The sequence below is a fragment of the Gasterosteus aculeatus genome, chromosome 20, assembly GCF_964276395.1.
Source record: "Gasterosteus aculeatus chromosome 20, fGasAcu3.hap1.1, whole genome shotgun sequence".
In the NCBI taxonomy this organism is placed as follows: Eukaryota; Metazoa; Chordata; class Actinopteri; order Perciformes; family Gasterosteidae; genus Gasterosteus; species Gasterosteus aculeatus.
The window spans coordinates 8,869,951-8,890,189 of NC_135707.1; the positions used below are offsets into that span (position 1 = coordinate 8,869,951).

The 20,239-nt window shown below is 45.0% G+C and overlaps 1 protein-coding gene across 8 annotated transcripts in view; it reads left to right on the forward strand.

Moving 5' to 3' along the window:
* Window positions 1-16,711, forward strand: part of pou2f2b (POU class 2 homeobox 2b) — a 36,886-nt gene extending 20,175 nt beyond the window's left edge. Inside the window, exons 1-16 of one of the 8 annotated variants that reach the window (XM_040165731.2) lie at window positions 2,834-3,016; window positions 7,096-7,161; window positions 7,290-7,324; window positions 7,846-7,902; window positions 8,767-8,886; window positions 9,074-9,415; window positions 9,695-9,800; window positions 9,929-10,020; window positions 10,146-10,286; window positions 10,393-10,534; window positions 10,621-10,769; window positions 10,899-11,096; window positions 11,202-11,401; window positions 12,101-12,169; window positions 12,507-12,580; window positions 14,377-16,711. In XM_040165731.2, coding sequence (XP_040021665.2) covers window positions 2,971-3,016; window positions 7,096-7,161; window positions 7,290-7,324; window positions 7,846-7,902; window positions 8,767-8,886; window positions 9,074-9,415; window positions 9,695-9,800; window positions 9,929-10,020; window positions 10,146-10,286; window positions 10,393-10,534; window positions 10,621-10,769; window positions 10,899-11,096; window positions 11,202-11,401; window positions 12,101-12,169; window positions 12,507-12,580; window positions 14,377-14,705 — 2,166 coding nt within the window. In that variant the 5' untranslated portion in view covers window positions 2,834-2,970 and the 3' untranslated portion in view covers window positions 14,706-16,711. Of the gene's footprint in view, window positions 1-2,833; window positions 3,017-7,095; window positions 7,162-7,289; window positions 7,325-7,845; window positions 7,903-8,345; window positions 8,494-8,766; window positions 8,887-9,073; window positions 9,416-9,694; window positions 9,801-9,928; window positions 10,021-10,145; window positions 10,287-10,392; window positions 10,535-10,620; window positions 10,770-10,898; window positions 11,097-11,201; window positions 11,402-12,100; window positions 12,170-12,506; window positions 12,581-14,376 lie in introns of those variants that run through there. The other 7 variants (XM_040165729.2, XM_040165730.2, XM_040165738.2 and 4 more) reach the window with 7 other exon arrangements.
* Window positions 16,712-20,239: the final 3,528 nt, after the last annotated feature.

Below are 20,239 nucleotides of genomic sequence, written 5' to 3' on the forward strand. Positions count from 1 at the left end.
AAAAACTCAACCTCTGTAGTCACCACACTGCTAGACCTACTGTTTATAATCCTGCAACTCCTCATGGGGCTACACCTACACACACACACACACACACACACACACACACATACACACCTACACACACACACACACACACACACACACACACACGCATACCTACCAGACTAGATTTTAAATCTCTCACCTTGTAGAAGGCAGTCAGACTGTGAATAGGACTCGGGGTGTCCATCACTGAGCTGGGCTCGCTTCCCTCTTCAGGAAGAGGAATATGATGGATTATATGAATTAGAAGCCAGTGTGCACACCAGGCCTACGGCTGCAGGAGGGAAACTGAACTGGTTTGGAGACCTCTGAATTGTCCCTGCAACGACCCATTATACAGACCGAGCGTCCGCAGCGCCAGCTAACATCCTCCCTGCAATCTTTTGGTTCCTGTGTTTGCATCCTTCACCTTTGTTGCCATCACTATTTCTCTTCTCCTTTTTCTCCTCCCTTTCTTTTCCTTTGGTATTCCTCTTTTTCCCCTTTGAGCAATCCCCCACCCTCTGTACCTGCCTCTCTCTGTCTCTCTCTGACAGTGGAGTGATTGATGGCGCTCTAGAGGCCTCGGCTTCCCCCATCCTCCTCCCTGGGGTCCCACTATCAGGTTTTGTGTGTGTGTGTGTGTGTGTGTTTATTATCTTAGAAACGTAACTTCTAGTGGTGGACCACTCTCTGTCAAAATAACTCATATTCCCTGGTAAAAAATCCCCAAAACAAATACTGACTAATTCTAATTATGTATTCATGTATTGTATTTTCCAAGTGAATAATATCAGTTTCCTATAGGGAAGTGTTGATATGTCCTCTTCAATTGAGACCATTTGCCGTCACCGCGATGTCATCTAAGTGGTGAGGCTGGAGTGTTGCTAAGTCTGGTCCCCATGGTAACCAAGGCTCAGACCTCCTTGGGGCAGGAAGGCCCCCCATGGCCATGAACTAACATACACACATTCACCGTCCACCTATAGGGGCCATTCAAACATTGTCAATATGCACACACACACACACGCTCAACGACACACACTTTGTTAGGTTGGTAGATTGGAGTTTGAACAAAGGTCACGGCCAAAGCCACGCTGCCCAGACGACCTCTGACCCTGAGAAACGCCTCCTCCCCAACGTGCAGTCTGTCGCAGTCCATGGACAGGCCTGCCCGTCTGTCCGTTCATGTCCCGACGGAGGCCCAAAGATTATCCCCAAAACAAGTGGGTCCAAATAAATTGTCCGGCCTTAAGTTTGCTTGGTGTTCAAACTATACATTGATGTATATTGACTGGGAAATACGTTGTTTGATTGATAAGCACCACAAAACAGAACAAACTGGTAAACACAAAGCTCTCTGATGATGACTGTCCTTGATCTGCCAATTATTTTCGGTCTAAAATGTCATAAAACTGAGTCCAAGGTGGCTCAAATCCCTTGTTTTGTCCAATCATCAGGCCAAATAAAATGAGCAAATCCTCACATTTCAGAAGGGCAAATGTTTGCTGGAAATATGACAAAAAGGATTTTTTAATCAGAATCATTATTTAGTTGTCTTAAGGTCGACCAATCATTAATCGAATAAGCTCTGAGGCTGTAAATCCTGCTATTCACCAAACGACATTGTGCATTCAGTTTTAAATTTGAAATAAAAAGGCCTAGTTTCCACAGTATATGTACTGATATTGTCCTCATAGTTGATATAGACGTTTCTCTGAACATCAGTACTTGTATGTATTTTAGGACTGACGTAAAATATGTCTCTCTATAAAGAGCACTGGCCGAGTGTCCATCCAGCAGTACATTGGGCCGTTGTAAATCAACACATAAAGTATTTATAAGGTTAAACTTGGGAGCTCTGCTGCCGTTAGCTTTTGAATTAGTGAACTCGGACCGTGGAAGAAGAAAGAGGGAAGGGGGGGCGGTGATCAGAGGTCCGGCTTGCCCCCCTCCCCCGTGGATGGAGTTGGTTTCACCACAGAGAATCAAGAGTGCCCCCTCGTGGCCGATCCGCCCTCCTATCGCACCACCGTTTCGCCTCTTTCAGATTTAGAAATCTAGGCAATTATTTCTGCTGAAACACGCTGTTCTGCTTCCTTGACATAATTCCACCGATGACAGATTATTTCACTAATTTCGCAGCCTCCTCGTGGGCGAGACCCCCCCCCCCATAGGAGCGTGCGTGTGTGTGTGCGCGCGCGCTCCTATCGGGTTCGTCTACGATGTTCCACTGCGGGGCCACATCTATTCGTCACAGTGTGGGTCGGTCAGCGCGCGTTGTGACAGTGAGTTTGTTCCAAAGTGGCGCTGCGGCTGGCAAGAAAGACTCGCAGCCGGAGATGTCTCACCTCTCCTCGCGTCGGCTGAGGCGGAGAAGCAGACCGCGCGCGCGCCCGCGCGAGAGGAACTCCGCTCCGTCGCCTCGTTGTCGGGGTTCCACAGGCAACACTGTACTGCGCTGGAGATAAGGGGCTCTCTCCGTGGTCCCAATGTGAGGTTTACTCTCATGGCTGCGCGCGCGTGCGTGCGTGTGTGGGTGCGTGTGTGTGCGTGAGCGTCTGTTTCCAGCCGCGCCATCACTTTCCGTCGGCACCCGTCGCCCCCTCGCGCTCTCTCTCTCTGTCTGCCTCTCTCTCACCTCTATATCTCTTCCCACTCGCTAACATCCCTCTTTTCTCTTTTTTTTGCTTCGGTTTTGTATTTTTTTTAATGTATTTTTTCTTCTGTGCAGTTACAACTCTTTTGAGGCTTACTTCCTGTTGTTTTGCGGGAGGGGGGGGGGGGGGGGGGGGGGGCTCGGTGGGTGTGGACAAGAGAGCGAGAGAGAAATTCTCTCAACCATATGGTTTAATACACTCCTCTTTTTTTGGTTTGAGAGAGAGAGAGAGAGAGGTTGTGAGAGTGAGAGTTTTTACACACACACACTCTCACACAAACGCAGATATGACCAAGACAGCAGCAAAGGACCTCTTCAGTATGTGGTTGCCAGGTGAGTAACTGTGTGTGCAGCCCCCTCTCCTCTCTCTCTCTCTCTCTCTCTCTCTCTCTCTCTCTCTCTGCTGGCCTTTAATTACTAAGACCAATTAAGCTTTGCGTTGTGTGTGTGTGTGTGTGTGTGTGTGTGTGTGTGTGTGTGTGTGTGTGTGTGTGCGAAACAGAAAGACAACTGTGTCCACGTGGTTGATTAATGCCACAAACTCTGCTAATTAGAGCACTTCAAAGAGCCAGCGTTGGTTGGAGGAGAAATGGGTGGAGGGATGGATGGATGTTGCAGACAGCGGGAAAGGTCAGACACGTGGTCGGTCCATAGCATGCCGCTGTGTGTGTTTAAACTTGTTTTAATTATATGAATGGGGGGGAAAAAAAGCTTCTCAAAATGTGTTCTGGATATTTGTGAACATTGGGATTAGTGTCATAAAACACTTGTCTTTGTGTTATCTAGCACTGCAGTAGCATTCATGCATTTGTGTTTAGGTTATAGATTTTTTGGCAGTCTTGACACCGGTCTTAACTTTCTGTGTGTGTGTGTGTGTGTGTGTGTGTGCGCGCGTGTTAGAGGTGTTGGAACGTTACGCTGATTATTGTTTTATCCCTTTTCAAATTCAAAATGTACGTCAAATAAAAAAGGCATTTTGAAAACACCCAGAAACAAAGCTACTTGCATTTAAAGAAGACGAAAGATAAGAGGAACATCCTTAAATAACTCTGTGGTTTTGAATTTGTTATTTAAAACAATAAAATAGACAGAATGGGCCTCTTCTTGCCCCTCGGCCTTGTTTTGGTGAGCAGCTCGGGCTTCTTGATGTGACTTGAGTCAGCAAAAAGCACAGCACGCTGTTAGCTTTCTCACCTACTACCAGATATACACTTTTATAAATGTCAATTAGCTCATATTTTTTAGTCTTTGATGTTACCATACAATTCTTGAAAGTTTATTCAAGACACACGTCGACATATGGTGACAGCTGTGACCTTCGGTACGTTTGTTATGACTCGAGTGACTCGTTCCGAGCACCAAACTGTGACAAACTAGAATACATCACAATGCAAATGAAACACAGTTAGTGTAAATAGCGCAGGCGGGTTCATGCAAAACAAACTACCATTATCTATTTGGATGGGGATTAGTTCCCTGGGATTAGTTTTTGTTGATTAAACCGTTCTGCTGTTTTGATAACTAACGCCAGGATTATATGTGAATAAATAAGTACATTTCATCTTCTTGCCTCTTGCATTTACAACCTCACTCATCTGCTCAAAGTGAGTCAACACAGAAAAAACACAGATATTTATTGTCAACAAATGAGATTGAGTCTGCAAATTGTTGTTCTCATTGACAAAGGCCCTCCGCGGTGACATCTGTCTATATCCCAGCAATTTCCTGTTTTATCAGTTAGTTATTAGTCATTTCTCTTTGGAGTTATTGATACAAACAACAACTTTGACGCTGAACCAACAATGCAACATCTCAGTTATCCTTTAGCTTTTTTCTCTATTGTTATCTTCAAGTTTAAATTCTGTCTTCATCCCTCAATCAGATGTATTTTTCTTCAGCTCTTTTATTTAATTCTTCAATTTTTATGTTGACTCATTTCTTCACTCTGGTGCAAAAGCTGTTGATTCTTCGGTGCTAAATTTAAAAGGAAACATTTCTATTTTCTTGTTTTTTTAAATCCGTAGTTGATAAGTGTGATGACTTTAAATCCAAGGAACTCTCCTGGCGCCGACGTCGAGTCCTGAGTCAGGATTTACGGGTGTTTGCTAGCAGTTTCATCTCGGCATAAACCCCAACGGAGAATGACAGAAACAGCCCACTTAGTGTTGTTCCTTGTTCATTTTCCATTGCGTATATTTTTCATGACACAGAATTATACTGCAAAAATTATTTCTCTATATATGCGGCATCTTTGGTCTCAGTGGTCAAAGTTTAACCTCAGCTTTGCTGTCAGGTCAGAGTAACATCTGTATGAGGGATGAAATAGACACAATCTAGCTGTGTTCTTTGAAAAATGCGTCTTCTATGAATCACATTTTTTGCAGATATATGGAAAAAGATTTTTTTTTAAACCCTTATTCTCAACAAATTGAGTAAAATTGTATTGTGTCGAGCTAAATTAGTAGAGCGTGTGTGCAGCGATCTGTTGTCAAAGAGAGGGCAGGTTTTCAATGATAAGGGGAGAGAGCAGGCTAATATTAATAGCCTCGCTGACAGTAAGTGTTGGGTTTAGCACCATGCGTTCAACCCGGTACAAGGGGAAGTCGGGAGGGGAAGTGAGAAAAAGACGCAGCATCTTGATCTACTGTCCCGCCACTGTATTACTGACCACATTATCCACCATGCCACTGTCTGTAGGCCATTCCAACCATGAATCAATACACACCTTCCCTGGGTGTCCTGCGAGTGACCTGTGGGACCAGAAGCAGCCTTCGCATTAAAGCTGTTTGGTGTTTTTGGACGATCTTTTTTTTTTTCGGGTGGATTTGGTTTTGCAGATATCGATGATGGGAGCACAAACGAAATACACAGTTTCTCATTGCGTTTAGCCCAAATGTAAATTGGTCTGGAGAGGAAGAGATTATATTTTCAGCCGAAATTGAGCAACTTCTGACTTTTTTTTGTTCCACCAATGGTCACGATGGCAAATCTTACCAAAACAGCAGTCTTAAGTAATGTTGGAAACCCACACATTAAACCCCAATATTAGACTGACCAGAAGACCAAATTAGCTTTTTGCAGAAGTCTATGCATTTGAGGGAACCCTTGCTGTGGTTGTGTGGGTGTGTGTGTATACAAGTTATACCCAATGTGGTGGCATAGGAGAGATTTTCTAGCGGATAGCCAATTCCCCCTTCCCCTAAAGACATTGCATGTGTCAAATCCCACAAGCGAATGTGTTTTTGAACAGGAAACGGCTCATTTTCTCTTTTAAGTTGTGGTCTTTACAAATACCTCGCTGGACAGACGATGGTCTTTTTCAAAGTGGCGTCAGGCCGCTGCTGGTCAGCCATCTGCTCCATGTGTCACTGCTGCCCCCTGATGGTGGAGAACTCGCCTCCTCAACCTGCTCGTTGGAACTGCACTCGGCCGTATAAATATATTTGGTGTGTTGTATTGATGAAAACCTCAGCATACGCGTATGGGGAAATTTGAAATGTGTTAAAGTGTCAGCGCTTTCTGTTTGAAACGTGAGAATCAACAGGATGAGGAGAGGAAAGATAAAGTGGAGAGGAAGGGGGAGAAAGGGGAGAGAGAGAAAGAGAGAGAGAGAAAAAAAAAAAGAAGAGGCTCAGAGTTTATTATGCAGGTGCCAGATATAATTAGTTGGTCGTTGGGCAGATTTGCATATTTTCACAAAAGGGAAGTAGCTCTGCATGTGTGTGTGTATGTGTGTGCTAGTGCGAGTGTGTGCTAGTGCAAGTGTGTGTGTGTGTTAGCTTTTCAAGGAAGGGGGAGAACAAGAGAGAAAAAAAGGTTTCAAATGGATCCAACAAAAAGTAGTCTTTCAGTTTGTGGTTTCAGACAAAATAAAACATTCGGCAGTGTGTTGACACTATTGAGTGATTAATAAAACAAAACTACTACACGCACACACTATAAAGACGTGTAAACCACACCCCCCCCCCCCCCCCACACACACACACACACAATGTGTTTTTGTAATAGATCGATTTAAAGACGTACATCCTTTGCCTTCCTCCCTGTCGCCCAAAGGGGACTGTCCCATTACAGACTGATGACACACAAAGGGATCCGTTGCCCCCACGTAAACACCTCAAGTTAAATTTAGAACAAGCTAACACCTCCGGCAAACCTACGCTTTTGTTAAACCTCTAATTGGAAAGAATGAATGAATGAGGACTGTATTCAACCTGTGGGTGGTTCAGCCGCACTGTTTGTGGTGTAGTTTGTAGGCCTGCTCTGTGACCTGAAAACACATGGACATCATCTTTCCCATTTCGTCATCGATATTAAATGTGTTCCGCTTTGGGCTGCATTTGTTTTATCGCTGGCACAGATTTAAGAATGAGCTTCGCTGACTTGTTTCTCGGTGTGTCTTCCTGTGACAGATATCAGGATGTCAAAGCCAGTAGAAATCGAGAAAATAGGGGCTGACTCACCGATGGAGGGTACAGGTAAGATGTGCAAGAATACACAAAGCACACATATTTTGCATATAATATGTAATCCACAGCAGATATTTTCTACTTTTCACCTCAGCACGTGATACATTTTCTCACTTTTTCCTTCCCCTCCCACACAGATTCAGAGCGGAATGGACCTGAATCAAATCACCAGGTACGTCTGACTCCTGTGATCATAATCTCATCGTCTCCCACCTCTTTCACCCACATCGGTAATGCAAAAAGAGAAAACACTGCCAGTCAAGCAGTTTGTATGGCCTCCTTTTTACCCCGTTGATTGATTTGGTTATGAATGTAATCCTTTAGTCCGTTATAACAGAGAAAACTGTAAATATGTTCTTTGAATGTAAGATGTTTTTCTCCAAATTACAGTACAACATCCAAGATTATTTATTTGACAATGAAACAAAACAGGCCAACGCAACAAATCCTTACATTTTTAGCCATTTAATAATAATAATAATATTTTCGTTTTTCATAGCGCTTTTCTAGGTACCCAAAGACCCTTTACAATATAAATCTAAGTAAGGGAAAATCATTAAAACTAGTTCAAGAGGAATACAAAATGTATGTTAAATTGATAAATCCACAAGTTCTTTAAGCAAATACAATGTATCATATTTAATATTCTGCTGGCACTCTTTTCTGATTTGAGATCTGTTTTGTCTCCTCTAGGCTCAGTCAATGAAAGTCAATCCCTTTCCCCTTTCACCGTCCCCGAGCAGCAACAAGGTGCGTGTGTGTGTGTGTGTGTGTGTGTGTGTGTGTGTGTGTGTGTGTGTGTGTGTGTGTCCATGTTCCCAAACTGCCTGTGCATGTCTCTGCATATGTCTGGAGTTATGTTTGTGCATCTTTTGTGTTTTAATCTCCAAAATGGGTTCATAGACAGTCTAGCTGCCTCAGCTTTGTATTCATTGCTTGCCATTGAATTGTCCTTTTGAAGCGTTTGACGTTGAGGTTCACAATGTGTCGACTCTCCTTCGGTCCCAAATGTAAACAGATGGCCTAAGAGTATGATGGCACTCTGTCTACACAATGTGCATTTAGAATCGCTTTACATTTATTATGCCACTACGTCCACGAAAGGTTAGATTTGCCAAATTTGCATATGCAAATGGTTAGCTGGAAGGGTGCCCCCTGCGCCTGTTCAAACATGCCTGATCGTGGAAAGAGGATCCCTTGTGCAGAGTGAAACAAACTCTCATTGCCTGAGACAGACTAGACACACATTTCTCATCAGTTTACCGTGGACTAATAATGAGCAATAATGCAAAATTACTCAGACTTTAAGCAATCAACGCTATCATGATCTTGTATAACCAGGTAAGTTTGTGTAATTTACCTGTTTGACACATTTTGAGTTCTGGGTTCCCTGCATGGTGTTTATTGTTACATTTAGTCTTTTCAGGCATGCTTTTAACAGTTACCAAGGTTGCTGGCAGAGAGAGGTGCAATTTCTGTTTTTAGTAACTGAATAATGGGTATGTTCTGTGGGCATTTAGCATATTATCATTTGTGTTTTGGATACATATATGTTTTTATTTTATTTGATCAATGTTCTTCTACATTTGCCGCTGTTCTCTGTCTTCTGCATAGAATAAGATGGAGGAGTGCGGTGAGATGTCCCCGGCCCTTCCTCTCTCTCACGGCCCGACCCCCTCACAGACGGCCCTGCAACATACACAGCTCATGCTGACCAGCTCCCAACTAGCAGGGGTAAGGCCGCCACACGGGCATCACATGCCCACGGACACGCACTCTGTGCTTTCGCTTTGCCCTGCTTGCGTCTCCAGTGCTGCTTTTTGAACACTTTGTTTCCTTCTTTGTCTCTCTCTGTCCATTTCCACCCATCTCTTTCCTTCTCCCGCCTCGTCTCGTCTCGTCTCCTCTCCCTCTCCGCCAGTTGACGGCTCTGTTGCCAGCACAGCAGCAGATGTTGCTGCAGCAGGCTCAGGCGCAGCTCCTGGCTGCAGCTGTGCAGCAGTCCAGTGCAGCCCACGCCGCTCACGCTGCCCACGCAGCCGCCCAAGCCAATCAGCAAGCTCAGGCAGCAGCAAATCAGCAAGCCCAGCAGCAGCAGCAGCAGCAGCAGCAGCATCAGCAGGCGGGACAAACGGGTCAGCAGGCCCAGTCGCAGTCCCAGGGACAGGGACAGAGCACACAAGAGCAGACCGCTCAGAGTGCCCCCGTCCAGCCTCCTCCACCCCAGCTTACCCTCTCCCAGCCGATCCAGCTCACCGCCCAGGTACTGATTGCCAATCCAAGCCTCTCCCTGGTGAGCGGCTTGATTGAGGAACCAGTATCAAGCCACAGAACAGTTCTCCTCACATGTCTGTCGCGTGCTTCACGATTCACAGCTTCTATCTTGCATGAACGCACGCGTTTTCCGTTTCTTTGTTTTTCAGTACGTCCAAAATCTGCTGATAACGTTTTTTGTGTGACAGCGCCGGCCGATCCACCACTCAGAGTCACACATTGTTGCTCTCTGTTCTGATCCGACTGTCACTCTCGCTTCATTGAACAGGACATCCAGCAGCTGCTGCAGCTTCAGCAGTTGGTGTTGGTGCCCGGCCACTCGCTGCCGCCCTCCGCCCAGTTCCTCCTCCCACAGACACAGCAGGGCCAGCAAGGTGCGCAGGCCTCTTACTGGGATAGTGTTTGGTGTCGATTGGCAAAAACAAACTGTGAACATAGATTCTGTTTTTTGTTGCTGTCATGATTCCAAGCGGATCATTTGTGTGCGTTTCCCCCCTCCCAGGACTCTTATCGACACCAAATCTCATTTCGCTACCTCAGCAAAACCAAGGGGGCCTGCTGTCTGCTTCAAATAGGATGGGACTCCAAGCACATGTATGAGGAAACTCTCAGGCTTTAGTCAGTGGAAAAGAAACACCGACGATAAACTAACGTTTCTGTCTCTATCTCTCTTCCTTCTCGTTCTCACTTTCACTCCACTGACGTCACACCCGCTACAGCGAGATAAGTGCGTGGAGGTGAGCGGTGTGACCACGGTGCCCTCGGTTACCTCTCACCCCGAGGAGCCAAGTGACCTGGAGGAGCTGGAACAGTTCGCCCGCACTTTCAAACAGAGACGCATCAAACTGGGCTTCACACAGGTAGGGACAGACACCTACAGTGTGCACGTGTGCGTTGGCAGGGGACATTAGCAGTTCATTAGTCTGTGATGCATTTTGAATGTTGTTCTTTTCATCCCTCCACCAGGGAGATGTTGGTCTGGCCATGGGGAAGCTGTATGGCAACGACTTCAGTCAGACCACAATCTCTCGCTTCGAAGCCCTCAACCTGAGCTTTAAGAACATGTGCAAGCTGAAGCCACTGCTGGAGAAGTGGCTGAACGATGCAGGTGAGCTCTCGTCAAACAGTACTTTACATGTAGACTTTCCCCTGTTAGCTTCAGTCAGACGCTCATCGGTTCTCATCTTTTATCAGAGACCATGTCCATAGACTGTACCTTGCCCAGCCCCAGCTCCCTGTCCTCTTCCTCCATGGGCTTTGACGGGCTTCCTGGTCGCCGCAGAAAGAAGAGAACCAGCATCGAAACGAATGTACGCGTCGCCCTAGAACGCGCATTCATGACGGTGAGACAATTCAACTTTTTTTCAAGTTTTCTCTTTCTGAGGTCTGATTGTGCTCTTTGTGTTGATATAAACGTTGTGCTGCTGATAAATATCAGCGCTGAAAGGATTCCCGTCTCTCCCGTCCCGCAGAACCAGAAGCCTACCTCAGAGGAGATCCTGCTGATCGCAGAGCAGCTCAACATGGAGAAGGAGGTGATCCGAGTCTGGTTCTGCAACCGCCGGCAGAAAGAGAAACGCATCAACCCCTCCAGTGCCACCCCTCCCCTGCCCAGCCAGCCCCCCACTGCCCAACCAGCGCACAAACCGCCCTGCTACAGCCCTCACATGGTAGTCTTCAAAACATCAACGTCATTCGATGAAACGCCCCCAGTTCTCCATCTGTCTGAGAACTCTGGATCCGACTTTTTTTTTTTTCGTCTTTCCCTCCACCAGATGTCCAGCCAGCTGTCGCAGGCCGTGACCAGTCTCAGCACAACGGTGACCACCATGTCGCCTGTCTGCCCCCTGACTTCCAGCCTCACCTCCACCCACCCCTCCCTCAGCTCCGCACCATCCCCGGTGACTCCTCCGCCTCCCCGCAGCACGGCCAGCCCAGCCACTCCCAGCCACAGCACACTCAACCTCAACACAGGGTGAGAGACGGCGATCCGCTCACAATACAACGCCGGGGATTCCCCCGATCAGTTATTTGACAGCAGTTATTGTATTGGCAACTCTGGGTTTTCCGCTCGCCTCCAGGGAGGTTTGTTTTCCAAGTAATTCATAAGGCACAGTCTGGAAAACCCAATGTGTTTTAGTTCCCAGCCTCACGTCGGCTTTGTGTTGCTGATTTGTGGAGCTTCTCTTGCTAATGGAATGGAAATACGCCTTCCCTGCTCCCATCCCATCCCCCATGTAGTGGCAGGAAAAATCTCAACATGATGGAAGGATATTTTAAAACCTAATTAAGTCACAATAAAACCCACTAAAGGTGAGGAAGTACTTTTAGGTCAAACGTGTGGATTGATCCTTTAAGTTTAAGGCCTCAGTTCATTAGGCCACGGAGATTAATCCAAATTACACTATTTTTACAGCTTACACATCTGAGTTAATTTAGGCAAATGTCCAGTACACACAACCAACCATTTCCATAAACACTTTCACCGTGAATACTGCACCGCGTCACCCTCGCTTCACCTGCAGTTTGTGGCTAAGTAGTTGATCACAGTGATTGTTTGGACAAACACACACACACACTAATATCCCAACATGCCGTCGGGCCACTGCTTCCCCCGTGCTGCAGTGCACTCTAACCCTGTGTGCGTTTGTGTGTGTGGTTCTTGTGTTCACAGCTTATGGCGTATGGGTAAAAAGAACGGTGACGTGTCTAACTACATCACCGATTTTGCTGCAAACTTGAGGTGAATGCGACCGAGACACTCACATGCCGGCCGAGCGGCCCCAGCCTCTATCCTTTGGTGCAGGCCGCTGTGCTTTCTTATTCAATCACCTCTAACATAAATTTGGTATCTTATAAGATGTTCCAAAATGTTCTTTTCCTTCTGCATTTCTGACCTCTTGTTTATTGGCTGTACAGCCAACCTTCTGCAAGCGACTGCTCTTCATATGTGCAGGGCTGCATTTACCGTCCTCTTGTTCTTGCTGCTAAACCTGCTTTTTTCTCACCTTTTCTCCTCTGTGTGTCTGGATTTGTGTATATGCTTGCATGGTGCTGTGTGTGTTTGCGTGACACAACAGGAACACTGTGATGGGAGTTAACACAGGGATGAACCAAGCCCTCCTCGGTAACAATCCCCTGGCTACTATCCAAGGTGTGTGTGTTGTGTGTGTGTTTGTACATGTGTGTGTGAGATAGAAAGATAAAGGTTAATTTCAGGGGAGGAAAAGAAGAAAAAGCTTAGCACCAGCAGCACTGATGAACCGAATATCATTTAGAGGGCAAGGCTGAGGGGGTGAACTTTTATTATTTAATTTCTCAGGAAATCTTAGGGTCACGGAATACATAAGAAATCTTCTTCTGGCATTATATTCTCCTCCTCTCCTCTCACTTATACACTCCCACACACACACATACTGTGCACGACACATCTCCTCTCACACACCTTCCTACACTTGAGAATAAGACGAGAATAGCAAAAGAAAAAAGAAAGTGTACAATCCTGCCGAACTGACCACCAAACCATACAGACCCATCGTCGGCGGAGCTAATTTTCAATCTTTCTGGTGTGGCGATGAGAAAGGTGAGAGAGAGATATATATATTTACAGCAGGATGATCAGTAATGCAGTCATGCATGGTAGGTGGAAAAAATGGTGCTGATAGACTGGAGACACCGATGAATAAGCAGTGTTTGCTTATCTACTGTATGAAACAGCTGACATAGTTATAGAGAGGAAGAATGACTTATGTCGCCATCAACATTCATGACTCCCTTCCATCAAGTGGATGAGTGTGTGTGTGTGTGTGTGTGTGTGTGTGGCAGTGATTACGTCAATGTGTGGGCTGAGTTCATATGTATGCGTGTGTGTTCACCTTTAGTCTTTCATCTCTTCATTTCATCATCGGTCGAATGTGTTGATGAGTTGAAAATTCACCATAAGATGTTTTAATGCAGATTTGGGTTTGACCATCAACATTCTAGGTCAACCCGTCAGGGTCACAGCTACAAAGACCTACATTTATGACTCACACTACTTTGATGCTAAACACTCACAAACGAGAGATTGTTCACTGAAAACATTTGCTTTATCAAAAGTTGCCTCAACAGACCACAATGCATTGCTGCCACAAGACATTTTATATATGGAAGCCTTTTCTCTAAATGGGATGAATAATGCTTTTGCTGTTGCTATGTAATAATACGTTATTAGGCTCCTTCATTTGTAGCATTTTGTGTATGAAAAAGGCTCTGCATTAAGCAATATTCACGGCCAATCATGGACCCCGTTTCCATAGCAACCGACCACTAATGTCAGTTTACCTGTTGCTGTGGTTTATCTGATCTGAGCGGATTATATTTGTACATATATAAAACAATAGTCAGGTCAATTCTATTGGCACAGAGATGGATTTTGTTTGTTTTTTATTCCCCCAAAAACCAGACAGGTGCCCTTTTTATGGAGAAGCTGCACCCTGAGCTTTCTATTTAAAATGGGTGGAGACAATTATTCCCACGTACTGAATTCAACAAGTTCAGACCCTTTGTCTTGCTTGGCTGTGTGCTGTAGGGACATCATTAACTTAAATAAATGAGGAAGACTGACAGTGTTGATCGCCCGTGAATATAAAATAAAACACTTCAATAACAAGCACTGAATGTTACTCTAAAAAATACCTAAAACCATGAACAGGCTTAATATGAGCTTGTATCACAATTGTAACAATACACAAAACCGTGTTGTGAAAGGATTTTGTTAGGGTTAGGAAACAAAACTACTTTGCTCAGAGTGGAAGACAGATCCTGATTTGTGTTGGAAGGTAAAACCTTTACAAGCGCAACTAGCGTTGACAAATAACATCATCACCCATAGTAGACTAACATTCCAAGGCAAGCGTTAAGTCAGCGTTCTACTCCTTTAATCTCTTTTATTCTTTCTCCTTCCATCAGCCCTAGCAGCCAGTGGTGGCCAGCTGCCTCTTTCCAGTCTTGAGGGGGCCAGTAAGATGATACTGGGGACCTCTGGGGGCCAGGGAGGGTGCCTCGCCTCCTCCCTCTTCCTCAACCACCCCGCCTTCCTCCACATGGGCCAGAACCCCGGTGCTGGACTGATCAGCGCTGCCCTGGCCAAAGCCTCCCAGGCCTCCCACTTCCCCTCTGCTAGCAGCATAAGCCCCACACCCTGCTCCCCCTCCCCCTGCTCTAGCCCCGCCTCTTCCTGCTCCTCCAGCGAAATGGCACACAGCCCACCCTCTCTGGGCGGAGCCAAGATTGAGTGACCGCGCAAAGGGCCAATCAGAGAGGAGGAGGAGGAAGGAGGAAACAAGAACCTCGCCTTTCACACCAAAGCTATCTCTTTCTCTCTCTTGCGCCCTTCTTCCGTTATTTTTTTTCGCTCTGGCTCTCTCTCTCTCTTTCTCTCCCAGTCTTTCGATGCCAAAAATACACAGAATGAAAGAGGAGAGAGGGAGAGAAAGAAGTGAAAGAGGGAAGAAGGGCGTTGGGGGGGAAGGGGAAGATTGAAACCAAAAATCTTTATCTATCCAAATAGATGGAGAGGAGGCAACGTGGGACCTTTTTATCAATAACCCGTGATATCTAAATGGCATCGCTCCATTCCGTCTCTCTAAAGGAAAACATGCCAATGACTCTTTAGCAAAGACACGGAAGAGAAACATGTTGAAGTGCATAAACCAAAAATGACAAAAGATAACTTTATTATGTGACAGAGGAATGGCAGCAAGGACAAAGAAAATGGAGAGAACTGTGCTTACGTTTTCTCTTTTTTAAAAATATTTTGAAAAGCTGCGGGTCTGAAGGAAGAGGAATCGAGAGGATGAGTTTAAACCAAAAATTTACACGAAGAGGAGGTGGAGGAGGAATACACAATGACATAGAAAGAAAACGACAACCATACCAAAATCCCAAATACCAAAAACCAAAAATACGGAGTGAAAAGCTTTATTCAAAGGACGTGTAAATACTGAAGCTATCCAGGACCAGGACTCTATGGCTACTTATACACACACACACACACACACACACACACACAAAGACATCAAGAGCCAATCCATCCTGTCATCGACTCATCCCGTCTGTGTCAGCCCATGTGTCTCTTATAGCTTTTCATGTTAAAAATGTTTGTAAAAGATTGTTACCAAACCAACCAGGAGCTTATGTATGAATGATTGACACTGTATCTTCATGTCTCTTTACCTACTTCTGGTTCTAAGAGCATAGGATCGCTCTCCTCTCCGCTTGTAATTTAATAAGTCAATGACAGAGGCTTGTTATTCAGTACTCGTTTTTTAATTTTTTGAGAAGTAACGTTTGGATTTGTTTTTTTAAATGATCTATTAGTAACATTTTATACTCCTATTTATTGTTGCAGATTCTTTTTAGTGCTAGCTTCTGGGGCTCACTTCATCTGCGTTGTCATCATTGTCTTCATAATATGCATTTTTGTCACCCATTTCCATTTTATTTTAGTTTTTACGGTGACTGTTCTGCGAGAGCAGCGATGACGTAGGTGAAAAAATGTTTACCAAGTGCCATGGATCCAAAATAGAGTTGGCATGCATGCAAGCTGATTTCAAGTTTATCAAGGCCTGAACAAGTAACATATTTTGCTATTAATCAGACCACTTTCCTCCCTGTTGTGGATAACCCATTATCAGTGACTCCATGGCTAAATGAACATACTAAAAAATGGCGCGTGTTAAGAGTGGCAACCATTTTGAAAGTATGAAATAGGGCTGTGATTGGAGATTTAAAGAAATAACCGTTAAGTCTGAAGGCTAAATAAGTCAATAAAGCCAACTTTAGTCACAGCCGGCTCTCATTCCTGCCTCTTCAATCAGCATAGATGCCCCAACACCTGCCTGTCTAGACATGTTTACTGATATTTGTCTGTTTCCATCATCACTCCATTGATCACATTTCACTGTCATTTTCCACCTCAGACTGACATTAATTCTCAAATGGAAACCAAAGCATTCTCGAGACTGGGAAACCTCAGCCAAGACATATGATCACAATAAAGACCCAGCAGGGCTCGGGACAGGACGCAAGCCCCCCCCGGTGTAATACCCTCCACCTGGCCTGTCCAAAAGCCCGCGGGGGGAAGCTTTATTTAGGGAACTGATCCTTTACTCCAAACCCCCAGAGAGAAGGGCACATTGGGACAGGGCGAAAGAGGGACACACTGTAGTGAGGGGAGCCGGCTTACCATTTTTTTTTTTTTGTAAGAGGATACCAAAAATAAACCTAAACCAAAAAAAAAAAACACAACCCAAGGAATGACAGAAGCAAACCAAAAAGAACCCTAACCGAATGTGGCTGGAGAGAGGAGGGGAGGAGGACAGAATGCAGGTGTCGAGAGACGTGAAGCCGTCTGTCTATCTGTCAGCTTTAGGGCTGCAGCATAGGCCCCACTCTGAAACTGTGTAGCATGGAAGGAGAGACGGATAGACAGGCGGACAGAAGAAGGACAGACAATTCCTCCCCTCCTCTGCCTCTCACTCTCTCCAGCTCAGCCCTCTGGTCCTGGATGGAGCTAAACGCAAATGACCTCACTGAACTGAAATCTTCTATAAAAAAAAAAAAAGTCTGTTTTTATTTTTCTGTTGGTTGGTTCTGTTTTATCTCTGCTGTGTCTCTTGATGCCGTTTTATGTACTGTACTTTAGTGCTTATTACTCATTTGGAATAACGTACTCGCTTACTTACTACAAGAGCTCCTTATTTTTTTCGTAGTCGTGCTAGAGATTTTTATCAGGTGGTTGGAAAAAATACTGTGAAAATTTAGCTTCCAGATTTTTATTAGATAAAGAAACAGACTGTCTTGGCAGAACAAAAAGACACACAAAAAGCCAAAAACAAAGTGTTGCAACCTTAAAAATGCCAAACCAAATACTGAACCAAACCAAACACAGTAGAGCGGAATGGGAACGGCCTTTTCTGCATGAGGGCACAGAAAGGGGTCAATTTGTCAAAGGTGAAACTGTGCGTCTGAACATTACACAAGTGTGATTGTGATGCCGAGTGGTTCAAAAAAATGAAACGCGTCTGCCGTGATGTCTAGTCATTCATTTTGACCCCGTAGATGGCATAATACACACCTTGGAGGCAGAATAACGCAGACAGTAGCAGCCTCGGGCAAGTTGACCTTTTGAGAGTTGGACTTCAACGTATCCAAAGAACTTTTGGTTTGACCCACACCAGAAAACAGTCGACAGGCGAGAATCGTTTCATGAACCAAACTTTAGATGTGGGGTTTGCACCTTAAAGGTGAAACCTTTTCTCCACATTGACTCTTAGACGGAATGTATCTGTTAGTGCTTCTATAGATTTTGTAGAAAAAAAGATCTATGTTCTACTGCTTACTTATTGCTAATGTATTAAAAAAGAAAAAAAAACTTACAAAAAAGACTGAGAAAAAAAAAAAAGATCCTAAAAACATTGATGACGATAACTTGATTTTAGACCAAAAATTGTAACTATCTCTCTTTGGATTTTTTTTATTTTTCATTATTAATGACAATTTAGACTTTTGATTGTACTATTTATTCAGGGTAGGGTTGATTTAATTGCTTATCTTTTTTTGCCTTGCTATTTATTTTCTAATTTATTTCTAGCAGTTTTTTGTACCGGGCTGTATTTGTGCTGTATTTGTTTTTGCCCCTGCTGTAGTTTTTTCTTACTTCTTTAAACCAAATAACACCATAAATGCAACCACGGGTCCTGTAGGGACTGGATAAGGGAATATGGCCGATATTACGATATTCTCCTCCTCACTGAGACAACTCTCCTCTTAAATGGGAGGGGAAGCTCACGATATTGAGAGGCAGCACTGTGTGGATAAACACCTCAGCGTTTGCAAGACTTTTCAAGGGACAACAAAGAATTTGGCAGGCACTCTGAACACATGCCTTTGTTGCTCCTGATGATAAGAAGAAAAAAGTTGTGGCAAGTTGAGACTCTGTTCCAATGGAGAACGCATAAATATAGTTTATGTGTGAGATACCGCCTGAGTTACAGCATGAGGTGCTCTTTGAGACGCGGTGCTGCTTCAGCTCTCGATATTTTTCACTCTGAAAGCTTTACAGCTACACAACCAAATACACAAAAGAAGAAGATCGACTGGGGCAACGCTTTTTACATGATGGGGAGCAAAGAAGGAGACCAGAGAGAAGAGAAGGGGCGATTTTGGATTTCCAGTCGTAAATAGCCTGCTTACCTCTCACATTGTCTCGGTCTCTTTTTCAGTTTTCGGTTTCACTTTTCTAGAAGTTGGTTTCAACGTTTTTTCTTCATCCACTGTAGGATGTAAAAGAGAGATAGTTCATCATATACCTCATATTCTTTGATGAAAAACCAAATAGATGAATGCTTTAAAATGCGGGGCTCGAGTGGGGATCGGGGTAACGGGATGTGAACTGTGTGTTTTTGTGGCCGTGAGCAGACGCAGTAAGGCCGGGTCAAAGGTCAAAGGCTGTTGTCCTAATCCAGGTTAACGCAGAGCTTTGGGATTGATCTGGGAAGTAACAGATCATTGAATAGATTTTTGTTGAACTGGATTTAAGGTCAAAGGGCCAAACTTGTTTCATGCTCTGGTCCACGCACACACACACACACACACCTGGTCCCCCTAGAACCCCCCCCCCTCACTGTCTGTGTTGAGCTTTGAACACAGCCCTCTCCTCGTATCTGACCCTCACTGCTTCCTCCCTGCCACACACGGACTGTGGGCTTAAAGCTGCTCTTTGGCGCGGATCAAGAATCAAATCTGGATCCATTTTTGGGCCTCGGAGCAACTTTGTCACCGAGGTCGGCGAGCCCCCTCTCTCGCCTTTAGGCCTCCGTGGCCTGATGAGGGGGGCACGGCGCCTATTTGATGTCCGTGGGTGTGTCGGGGAGCGCCGTAGGGCAGGTAACCGGGGAACGGCTGAGACCGGAGTTGCTAGGTGACGCATCCAGACGCTGTGTTTTGAGACCTTGGAAGTTTGAAGGAGGGGCGTACCTGTGATCAAACTCTAAGGGTTTGTGTTGTTGTTTGGCTCTCTCCGTGCACTCGGAGGAAATGGAAGCAGAGCTCTGCTGCGTCCAACCACAGGGTTTCAGGGACCCGGTAAAGCGTAGAGGCCTCTGGTGGGGGATACCCCCTTAGTGAATGATACCAAAGTCAATGCCCTGCCAGGGGATCCTTCACGTTGTACCCACTCCCTGAAATCCTGATGCTCACCTGAGTGCTCAGAAACCCCACCATTTCCTCCATTAGGCTTAAACGGCAGCAGATTATTCAATATTTCTCACATGGTCTCTATTCAGAGATGTGCATTCATTTATTCATAAAATGTGCTTTAAAGGAATACCTTAACTTCTGGAGAAATGTGTTCAGGATGCGCTGAATCGTTATCTTTTATAGTTTGAGCTCCCATTACTGCTAACTAAGAGCTGTACTAAGCTCAGTATTGACTCACTGCGTAATGCTGCTTCTTGTAAGGGCTTACTAAAAGACACTTAAAGTCACATAAAAAATTAACCTGTGATGATTCAGTTGAAAATGAGTGTCTGTTATTGATCTTAAAAGGTGAGCTTGTATAGGCATATTTGTCCTGAAAGTAAGACAGAACATGGCCCTGTAATGGAGACAGTCAGAACATCAGCATTAGGAACGCTGATGCGTTTGCTCCCTGCTTCGTATCTGAGCAGCGATGCATTCGCTTTGCTGAGAAAATGTTTGGACGGAGCCGGGCTAGCTGTACCCCCCGTGCCCAGTCTTTATGCAAAGCTAAGCTAAGCTAAGCTAAGCT